Here is a 10,863-nt window from a genome sequence, read left to right as displayed (position 1 = left end):
TTGAGCTTCAATCTGAAATAAGAACACCCGCGTGTTCTCACGTGGATCGAGCGGCAAGCGGCCAAGCGGTATGCAAATACTACAGCCCACGGCTTCCTCTCACTAGTAAGAATCGGAGTCACACAGCCAACCCAAGGAACGCGGAGCGAGGCAGGCGAGGCGAGGGGGAGGCGGCCTTCACGCCTGCATGCGCCGCCCGTGCGTCGCTTGCTGTTGCCGCCCCGCCCCTGGTCTCTCGCGCGACTTCCTAAGCCAGTCAGAGAAGCAGCAGGCGCCGGCCCCCACCGCAGCCCGTCAAATAGACCAAACCTGCAATTGCAAACCCACCAAGACGAACACCGCCCTGCTTATTTTCCTCTTCTTTCTCTCCGCATCCCTTCCAGGCAGGGACGGCTCCCTCACCCACCTGGCCACCTCCCACCTCTCCATATACTTACCCCTCCCCATCCTCCCCGTCGAGCCACACCACCTCCCCTCCCTCCCAAGCCCCGGACGCCTCGGCAGGGTGGCGAACCACCGCCTCGCGCCCTTGCTGCAACCCGAGAGCCAAGATCCTAGGGGCAGAAACCCAGAATGCCCGCGCAGAAGCGCCGGCTCCCATCGCCGTCTTCGAAACCCCGCGACGACGTCGCGGCTACAGCCTCTGATGCCGCCGCCGGCGGAGGCGGAGGCGTAGGAGAAGGAAGAGGAGGACGCCCGCCGCTGCCGAGCAGGGGCGCCGCCAAGCGGGGGTTGACTGACCCGGAGTCACAGCACGGACTCGAAGACGGTGAGCTTGACGACGGCATCGGGACCGGCGTCCGTCGCATCTCGTTCTCTCACGATGTGCATGTCGCCTTCTGTATCCCCGCGCGAATATGGCTAAGAGGCTTGTGTGTGCGGGTTTGGTAGATTCGGACGCGGAGGATGATGGCGGCGCGGACAGCGACAGCGAGTTCTCCCAGAGCGACGGCGGCGGCACCGACGAGTGAGCCTTCTTTCCCTCTCTCCTCCGCGGTCTATCCCTCCGATCTCGTGGACCCCCTCTCGTTGTCTACGATATGCTTGTGGCCTGCTCGCGGTGCCTGTCTCGTGCACCCCGCCCGCCGGTTCCTCGTATCCGGAGTTCCCGACCCGCCGGTGGGCTTGGTCCTCGATGAGCTATCCGTTTCAGTCATGGTTGCTTAGTTCGTATGATCAGGTCACCTGTATGCAAAAGCACCGATCGCCAAGCTGACATGGATGATGCATCATATGCGTTCGAGCTAGGCAGGCATGCGATGGCCTATATGATATGCATGCTTCCGTCATGATGCAGGCCATCACCGCGATGGAGATCGCCGTCCTGCTGGTGACTTGGCACTCTCTTTGTTTTGTGCGCTTGTACTGTTGTGTTTGAACCACTGCTTTCATCTGAAATTCTGAACTGCTCTGTCTGCCGTGGCTATTGCTGTACGTTGGAAGAGTTAACAGTTCCGACTGTAATGCACATATGTTTTCCAACCAGCAATGCATATGCTTTAGAAATTCATGAGATGAAATATTCTACAGCTTGGCTTCAGTCGCAAGTCCAATTTCCATATCAGACTGTAACTGTAAGCAATTCTTTACTGGGACTATTTCAGTACTGATACCCTCTGGATAGTGAATACTTAAGTATGCTCAAATATTCAGTTTATTAGTTACATATCGACCTTCACTTCTGCTTGCTTTATGTGATCTTTGTGTAGTGTCATAAAATAGCTATACCTTTTTGGTTTCAAAAGAAGAAATAAATGCAGATGTTACATTTATTTATATTTACCTGCATTTCATTGCACTACATAGATTGAAAATAATTATTCAGGCTCATGGACTTTGAAATATTTGATGTTTTACATGATTTGAAGCTTATGTGAACTGCTTTCTCTCAGGTTTATGCTAGTGAAATTAGCAGACATAAGGAAGGAGGTTCAGTGCCCTATCTGTTTAGGTGAGAATGGTCTTTCTAATTTGCTTAGATAAACCTGGATGTTATATTATTATTTTCAGTTTTCTTGGTCGAAACTGAAATCTAGACATGATATGATTCCCTTATGCTTGTACATATCTGATTTTTTCAATTCATTGTTTAACCTAGCATATTAAATATCCTGCTTGTTTCTTTCATTCAAATCTATACTATTTTGTGTGTCTAGTAAATGGTCTGCACACTATTGTTGATAGATTGCAGGCTATTTTTCTTTTTCACCTCTATGTATTTGTCAGTGCACCGGATGCATCTCAAACAGATAGATAAATGAAGGCGGCAAATGATTGTCTTTCGAAATCTGTGACGTCCTCTCAGTTACCTCCCTCTCCTTTTGTGAATAAGGACATCTGTAATCCCATTACAGACTTAAAGTTCCTATAGTTAAAGTTGCGGTTTACACTTTTTGAAGGGCAACTCTGCAGTTGCACTAGATTTCTTTCATTTAGTGTATCATGTAGCATCAATATGATTTTTAATTATGTTTTCTTAATGAAGATTCAGATTAAAGAACCATGTCTCTACATTGAATTGTCTGCACTAGCTGTCTGCTAGTATAAACTCATCTTCCAGTTATTTGTAGCTGGGTATCATATACATGCCATTTTTTTTAAGGGATTGCTCTGTTGGTCCCTCGGCTGCCCTGCACAGGTAAGCAGTAAGCTTATCAGCACACTCACTCACTATGGCTAAACGTAGAAGAAGATATTGAGAACAGCTCAGACACACACACAGCACAAGCCCAGCGCTGGCCGAAAGCTCTGCTTCTGGATGTAGCAAACTGAACTCTCTTCACCGAGTTGCAGTGGGAAGCTATATATACAACTCTACCCACCTAATCCTAGTACACAGACATGCTAGGCTGTCATGTTGCTATAGTGACTAGAAGTGACAACAGGGCTGACTTTGGCGCCTGCCCCTGCTGTAGCTACAGTGCGGCAGGGGAGCCTTTCGACACCTGCCCCTGCCGCGGCTACAGTGCAGCAGCAGGGGAGCCCTTTCGGCGCCTGCCCCTGCCGCGTGTACAGAGGGAGAGCAACAGATTACTTTACAATTCTTCCCCTAATCCTGCTGCTAACCCTAGAACCTCCACAATGCCGATCATCTTCGTTAGCTCCGTGAATTGAAGACGGTCGAGCGGCTTGATGAGGACGTCCGCGAGTTACCGACCAGTTTCGACGAACTCGATGACGATCTGCCCTCCATCGACATAGTCCCTGAGGAAGTGAAACTTGACGTCGATGTGCTTGCTCCGGTCGTGGAGAACCGGATTCTTCGCGAGGAAGATGGCGGGCTGGATGTCCACCATCAGTGCTGGTGGGTGAGCTTCCACACCGGTCAGCTCGCCCAGCAGCCGGCGTAGCCACACAGCTTGGCACGCCGCTGTGGCCGTCGCCACGTACTCTGCCTCGCACGTGGATAACGCCACCACCTTCTGTTTCAGCGACAGCCATGAGATTGGAGCCGATCCGAGGAAGACGAGCACGCCAGAGGTGCTCCGTCGTCCATCGATGTCCCCCGCCATATCTGCATCGCTGAACACAGTGAGCTGCAGCCCACTTCCGCCGGTCTTGGGGAAGATGATCACCTGATCCACCGTCCCCGTAGCGCAGCAGCCGCTTTACCGCGGCCCAGTGATCCTCTCGGGGATCCTCCATGAAGCGGCTGATGTAGCCCACGGCGAACGCAATGTCCGGCCTCGTGTGGACTAGGTAGCGTAGAGTAAAGTGTTGCATCTACCTTTGCCGCGGTACTGACCTTTGTCAGCTTCAGCCGCTCCTCCATCGGAGTCACGCACGGCTTGCACTCAGCCATGTCGCTCCGCTCCAACAGCTTCGAGGCGTACGTGCTCTGACCGAGCGTGAGCGTCTCCTTCCCCTGTCTCACCTCGATGCCGAGGTAGTAGGAGAGCGCGCCGAGATCGCTCATTCAAAAACGAGCCGCCATCTCGCGCTTGAAGCTGTCGATGTCGTACGCACGCGTGCCGGTGACGATCAAGTCGTCCACATACACGCCGACGACGAGCTCCTCCTTCCCCCATCGCCGCGTATAGAGCGCGTGCTCGGTTGCGCACCGCGTGAACCCAAGTTCGCCCAGCGTGGCGTTAAGCTTGGCGTTCCACGCTCGCGGGGCCTGCCGCAGCCCATATAGCGCCTTGCGCAGTTGGAGCACCCTGTGCTACGCTCCCTTGACGGCGAAACCTGGAGGTTGCCTGACGAAGATCGTCTCCGCCAGCTCGCCGTTGAGGAAGGCCGATTTTATGTCCATGTGATGGACGCGCCAGTCCTTCGCTGCTGCCAAAGCCAGCAGTAGTCGGATAGACTCCATGCGCGCTACCGGCGCAAAGACTTCCTCGAAGTCGATGCCTTCGCGCAGGACAAAGCCTCGGACGACGAGGCGCGCCTTGTGCTTGACAATGGCGCCACGCTCGTCCCGCTTGACCTTGTATACCCACTTTAGGCCGATCGGACGGCATCCTGGAGTTGTATCGACGAGCTCCCAAGTCTCGTTTTCCTCGATCGCCTTCATCTCCTCCAGCATTGCCCGTCGCCAATTTGCATCGCGCTCGGCCAGCGCGAACGTGGGTGGTTCATCTGCACTGACGAGAAGCAGCTCTGGGTCATTGAGCAGCCGACCCGCCAGGCCTGAGGACCCTGTGCCGCCGACGATGTCGTCCAGCCTGTGGAACCGCACCTCACCGTCGTGGAAGGCTTCCACGAACTCGGTGATGTCGCTTGGAGGTGAGACGAACTCGATTGGCGTCGATGGAGTCCCATGTTCCGCCGGAGTGGTCGGCACAACATCTGGAGTGCTCGGCACCCTGGCTGCAGTGCTTGGTACTACTCCTGGACCACTCGTCACCACTCCTGGAGTGGTTGGCACCACTGCAGGAGTGCTCGACACCAGTCTTGGAGTGGTCGGCACCACTGCAAGGCCTCTCGGCTCCGCTACGGGAGCGTTCGGCACCCGTCCTGGAGTGGTCGGCACCACTGCAGGACCGCTCGACAACACTCCTGGAGTGCTCGGTACCCCTCCCGGAGTGCTCGGCACCACCCCAGGAGTGATCGGCTCTGTTGCTGGAGTGGTCGGCACCAACTTTCCAGCGTCTCCACCACCGTGGATGACCAAGTGCTCGACGACGAAGGTGCTGGTGAAGCCGCCAGCTTCCCCCGTGCCCAGACTGGACCAGTCCCAGGCTGCCATCTCATCGAACACCACATCCCTAGAGATCACCACCTTGCCTCTCTTGGGATCATAGAGCCAATACGCCTTAGTGCCCTTCTCGTAGCCCAGGAGCACCATCGGCGTGCTCCTATCTTCCAACTTGGCGAGGTGAGGCTTGGTGTTCTTCACATGGCCGACGCAGCCAAATGTCCTGAGGAAGGACACATTCGGCTTGCGTCCGTGCCAAGCCTCGAACGACGTCTTGCCCTTCAAGGCCTTAGTGGGCGCGCGGTTGAGGATGAACACCGCCGTGGTCATCGCCTTTCCCTAGAACTTTGCCGGCATGCTTTTGGCCTTTATCATGGATCGAGCTATACCGACCACCGGCTGGTTCCGCCGCTCCACAACGCCATTCTGCTGTGGCGAGTACGACGTCGTGTGGTGTCGCACCACACCCTGATCCGCGCGGTACGCAGCAAACTCCAATGAAGTGAATTCGCCGCCGCGATCTGTCCGCAGCACGCGCAACTTCTTGCCGCTCTCCGCCTCCGCGCGCGCCTTAAACTTCTTGACCGCTTCCGCTGCCTCGGTCTTGCTGGGCAGATTGCAGCCACATGAACCGGCTGCAGTCACCCACCAGCAGGATGAAGTACTTGCGCCCGTCGTGCGTCGTTGGCATGATCGGCCCGCAGAGGTCACCATGGACCAGGTCGAGGGCCTCTGTCGCGCGGTACTTCGCCGTCTTCGGGAACGGCAGCCTTCTTTGCTTCCCGACCAGGCAGCTGTCACACAGCTCGCCTGCGTGCTCGATATGAGACAGCCCAATCATCATCTTCTCTAGCCGACCAAGAGCGTCGAAGCTGAGATGGCCATATCGGGCATGCCACAGCCACGGCTCCTCCGTGCGCCGTCCAGCCAAGCAGATGGACTGCTCCACCTTCAAGTCGAGAAGGTACAGCCGGTTTCGGGACCTCTTCACCTTGGCAAGAAGCCACTGCTCCCGGTCCCTGATCCTGAGGACGCCGTCCTTGATCAGTACCTCGCTGCCGCGCTCATCCAGCTGGCCAATGCTGATGATGCTTGAACGCAGCTGCGGGATGTAATATACATCCGTCAGCACGCGGTGCTCGCCGTTCTGGCATCTGAAGATGATGGTGCCGCGTCCTCGGATCGCCACCCTTGAGCCGTCACCGAACTTCACCGTGCCGGTCACATTGCCGTCGAGCTCAGAGAATGCTTCCTTGGAGCCTGTCATGTGGTTGCTGGCGCCGGAGTCCATGTACCACTGCTGCTCCTGCTCGCCGCCCACACGTCCGAGGTGGACTTGGGCGCGCGGTTCGTCGAGGTTGACAGCCTTTAGAGCCTCGCCCCGTGCCCTTTCACTGTCATCACATCTCCCTTCTCTTTGGCCTCAACGTCGTGCAGTGCACAGAACGTCGTCATCAGGAGAGTGGCCTCATCATCCTCATCAGCCTGCGCTAAATGAGCCTCAACCTTCTTCTCCTGCTTGCGATTTGGGCACTCCTTTGCCCAATGGCCCGTCTTCCCGCAGCGCCGGCAGGCGTTGGGGTCGATCTTCTTCATCTTCTTCTTCTGCAAAGAAGCCTTGCCGCGGCGCTTGCCATCGCCACCATGGCTGGAGGCGGCTTCCCCGGACTTCTTCTCCTTCATCCGGGCAGCCCACTCCTCCTCTGTCAGCAGCAGCTTGCCGCTGTCCGTCGTTGCTGTGGCCTGCTCCATGCGCTCGTCCACCGCCCGCAGACGGCCTATCACATCCTCAATGATGAGGGTGGACAAGTCCAGCATCGTCTTTATGGAGAGAGCGATCTGGATGTACTTCATCGGCACGGAGTGGAGGTACTTAGAGATCGCCTCTTCTTCGTCGATGGTGACGCTGTGGCTCCTCAGCTTGCTGATGAGCGACTGCAGACGGAGGGAGAAGTCCTCCACCGACTCACCATCTTTGAACTTGAGGTTGGCGTACTCCTGCTTCAGCAGCTGGGCCGTCGCCTTCTTTGTGCGGTCGGAGCCGACGCGTATGGCTGCAATAGCCTCCCACGCCTCCTTAACAGAGTTCTTCGCCCCAACGGTTCCATATACTCCGCTGTCACAACAGTGAGGATAGCCTCCAACGCTGACATGTCATCTTCTTCGTTGTCGGTGCCTTTGTCAATGGTATTCCAGAGCCGTCGGGCTCTGAGCTTGACCTTCATGGTCACCGCCCACTCGCCATAGTTGGTGCGAGTCAGCGTCGACCAACTGGTGCCGCTGACCTCCCGCACCATGTGCACGATGACGTCCTATCGTGGCTGGGCAGCCACAGCAGCGCCGCTTCTGTCGCCCATCTCCGAACCGTCCGTCATCGTCAGCGGTTAGTCCGGCGACGGCGCTTGTACGGCTCCGATACCACTTGTTGGTCCCTCGCCTACCCTCCACAGGTAAGCAGTAAGCTTACCAGCACACTCACTCACTATGGTTAGAGGTAGAAGAAGACATTGAGAACAACTCTAACATACACACAGCTCAAGCCCAGCGCTTGCCGAAAGCTCTGCTTCTGGATGTGGCAAACTGAACTCTCTTCACTGAGTTGCAGTGTGAAGCTATATATACAACTCTACCCATCTAATCCTAGTACACAAACATATCAGGCTGTCATGCTGCTACAGTGACTAGATATGACAGCAGGGCTGACTTTGGCGCATGCCCCTGCTGTGGCTATGGTGCGGTAGGGGAGCCTTTCGGCGCCTGCCCCTGCCGCGGCTACAGTGCAGCAGCAGGGGAGCCCTTTCAGCGCCTGCCCCTGCCGCGCGTACGGAGGGAGAGCTGCAGATTACTTTACATGCTCCAAGTGTAAATCACACTGTTTTCTTAGATGCGATACACTTTCTCCCTTATTGTAATATTTCTTATCCACTGTGGCTATAACCCTTCTGATTCTGGTGTCAGTTCGTCTCTAATTTCTCTAGTATAACCTACCATGTGTCACATCTGGTGTTTTTTATTTCCTATAGACCATGTGATGCTTTTTATCGCCTTTTCAGTGTTCATACAAAATTAGGTAAAATGGTTACATTAATCTGAGCTAAGGAATATATTGGATGAAACCCCATATCCAAGTAGATAATCTGTTTGTTACTACTCCCTCTGTCCCAAATTATTGGCCGTTTCAGTTCTCTCCTAAGCCCAATTTCTCTATCTTTTGACCAAGCTTATAGAAAACTTGGTCAAATTTAGAGAACTTTGGCTTAGAACAAAACTAAAACGAACTACAATTTGGAATGGAAAGAGTTAGATACAATAATTTACATCTTTGAAGTTTGAGAATTTAATTGCTTGATTGGCATCGTTTTTCTGTCAGATGACAATATACCATGGAGTCTAATCATTCTATTTGACAGGTATTATCCGGAAGACAAGGACAGTTATGGAATGTCTGCACCGCTTCTGTAGAGACTGCATTGACAAATCTATGCGGCTAGGGTATGATGCCAGGCCTCATTTTCTCTAAAATCGTGTCACAATCAATTTTTTAAAGTAGAATTCAAAGCCTAATTTTGTCTCTAGATCATAAAATAGAGGGCTATTATCTGATAATAAAGATAATGCTCTGATTTTGCAGAAATAATGAATGTCCAGCATGTCGCACTCATTGTGCAAGTAGACGTTCTTTGAGGGACGATCCTAAATATGATGCACTGATTGCAGCCTTGTATCCAGATATTGATAAGTACGAGGAAGAGGTGATGTCTATGTTCCCCATCATCGTTTTGCTTGCCTCATTTAGCCTCTCCATGAAGTGCTTCTAATATACTTGATACTGCAGGAACTTGCTTTCAATGAGCAGGAGAGGATTCGGAATCAAAAGGTGATCTCAGCTGTTTTGTCAATACGAGCACTGTATTTGTTTATACAAAAGTCATTTGCATTATATCCTTATATTTAACCATCTATGTCAACGCATCATTGTTTTTTTCATTAAGATACAAGAAACCATTGAGGAAACATTCAGAAGACAGTCCGAGGCAATTGGTAAGAAACGTTCTACGGCAAAAGCAACTGCCACTGCCTTTTCAAGGAAGTACAGGAGAAATATGCGAACACGGGGAAGAGGTAGAACTATTACCCCTGATATTGCCCCTACTGGCTCTGATGAGGAGGATAGGGAAGAGGAAAATGCCAATGAGGTCACCAAAGCGCCATCTTCTGCTGACGATCATTCTCCAGATTTAAGACAGAAAAGATGCAGGAAGACGTCTGCATCACAAGCATCGCCTGCTAGAACCATTGGCAGTAGTGATCACAGCTTTGAGGAGAATGATGAATTAGTTGGTGGAAAAGAATTTTTAGCCACCTCTCCGTTGCGGGGAGAGATGCTTGCATGGGGGAAAAACGGTACACGGAGCCAAAATCGACATGGCAGTGCTGGTTCAAATGGCAGGATTGGAAGGAGTGCGCGCATTGCAAAATTGGTGGATCACCTCCGTAATGCTGATGAAATGGATAAAGAGGTACTCTCATTTTGTATTTATGTTGTGCTGGACATAGTCTTTTCTCACAGCTATACTTCAGAAATATAGGAATTAATCATGAAGCAAAACCTGTTTGGGAAACAACTCTTCAAAGGAGGGACAAAATTGCAAGTTTCATGCTCATGTCGTGTTTTTACAGTGTTGTTTTCCTATTTGCTTTTTCCCCTTCTCTTCAAGGGAAACAGTTGGAAAGGGTCGCTGGCCTTTTGTCACACCAGCTACATGTCTCTACTATATTTATCTTCCATGCTTTAGTAGCTCTGTCAAGATGAGCTTAAATGGAGCGTGTGCCAGGTCTGCTGACCTGCAACTGTCCATATTTCTGTTTTGCAGTTCCAGTTATATCTGGTTCTGCTTCCTGTCGATGGACAAGCCATACCTAACTTGGAAAAGCCTTATCTAAGTTGTCGGCCAACCTTGTCCGTTCAACATCTTGTACAGGTGATTGCTTTCTCAATGGATCTCTTCCTTGATTTTTGAGCATTCCTAGTTTACTCGGTTGGACCTAAATAACTAAAGGATGTGAAATCCATGTTCTTTCAGTTAATTGCTCTTCAGTTGTCTCGGAAAGTCGAAGAACTTGAGATGTACATAAGGATGGACCACCACCATGGAAGTGTTGGCTCGATGGCTTCCAGTACAGGTGAATTTGATGGCTTGGAAAGACTGAGGGAAGATAAACTTCTTTCGGACCTTCATCCTTCATTTGCCTCTAGCAACGGCGATCTGGTAAAACCCAGTCTTGAAATACATTTGCTGCGATTATGCTTGCTGATTGTTGCCCTTCTGATACACTGCGCTCGTCTTTAATGCAGGAGTTGCGATATGCTTTGAAAACTCGAGACTAGATCAGTTTTGATCCTCAGCTATTAATTTATGAAGTCACTGTCCATTCGGTGGTGATGCAAATGAGATCTGCATCTGGTGAACGGATTTATGTAAAAGGAATATTCAATGTGAAAAAATGGTGAAGCTGTTTTTCTGATGAGTCTTGCTAGGTTAATTTACCAACTTTGTAAATATATAACAAACTGAATTGTGAATGTCCGCAGTAGGTGAACAAGCTGTTTCTATTTACTGTTCATTTATATAAGTCTGTGAGATAATGGGAGTCATAAGCTGATTACAGTAATATAAAACCAACTCATTCTTTCCTTGCTCAGGTGCCTCGGTCTGCAATCT

General features: G+C 51.8%; 1 protein-coding gene across 1 annotated transcript; it reads left to right on the top strand.

Annotated features, from left to right (window-relative positions):
* The first annotated feature begins 187 nt into the window (after positions 1-187).
* On the top strand, positions 188-10,780 carry LOC136533418 (putative E3 ubiquitin-protein ligase RING1a). Its single transcript, XM_066525970.1, has 10 exons — positions 188-769; positions 892-967; positions 1,893-1,951; positions 8,551-8,632; positions 8,772-8,892; positions 8,976-9,017; positions 9,133-9,660; positions 10,015-10,122; positions 10,225-10,410; positions 10,497-10,780. Exons 1-10 carry the CDS (start codon positions 574-576, stop codon positions 10,527-10,529), a joined length of 1,431 nt encoding a protein of 476 aa, XP_066382067.1. The 5' UTR covers positions 188-573; the 3' UTR covers positions 10,530-10,780.
* The last annotated feature ends 83 nt before the right edge of the window (positions 10,781-10,863 follow it).

The sequence above is a fragment of the Miscanthus floridulus genome, unplaced genomic scaffold (genome assembly GCF_019320115.1).
Source record: "Miscanthus floridulus cultivar M001 unplaced genomic scaffold, ASM1932011v1 fs_877_4, whole genome shotgun sequence".
Taxonomy (NCBI): Eukaryota; Viridiplantae; Streptophyta; class Magnoliopsida; order Poales; family Poaceae; genus Miscanthus; species Miscanthus floridulus.
The sequence above is the reverse complement of the archived record's forward strand: the minus strand, read 5'-3'. Positions and strand labels throughout refer to the sequence as shown.

What these genes read in the sequence shown, in the direction of transcription:
- LOC136533418 (XM_066525970.1), top strand. Translation starts at nt 574, where the DNA reads ATGCCCGCGCAGAAGCGCCGGCTCCCATCGCCGTCTTCGAAACCCCGC. An exon ending in TTGATAAGTACGAGGAAGAG is followed by an intron (nt 8,893 to 8,975) that starts GTGATGTCTATG and finishes TTGATACTGCAG; the next exon opens with GAACTTGCTTTCAATGAGCA. An exon ending in CCGTTCAACATCTTGTACAG is followed by an intron (nt 10,123 to 10,224) that starts GTGATTGCTTTC and finishes ATGTTCTTTCAG; the next exon opens with TTAATTGCTCTTCAGTTGTC.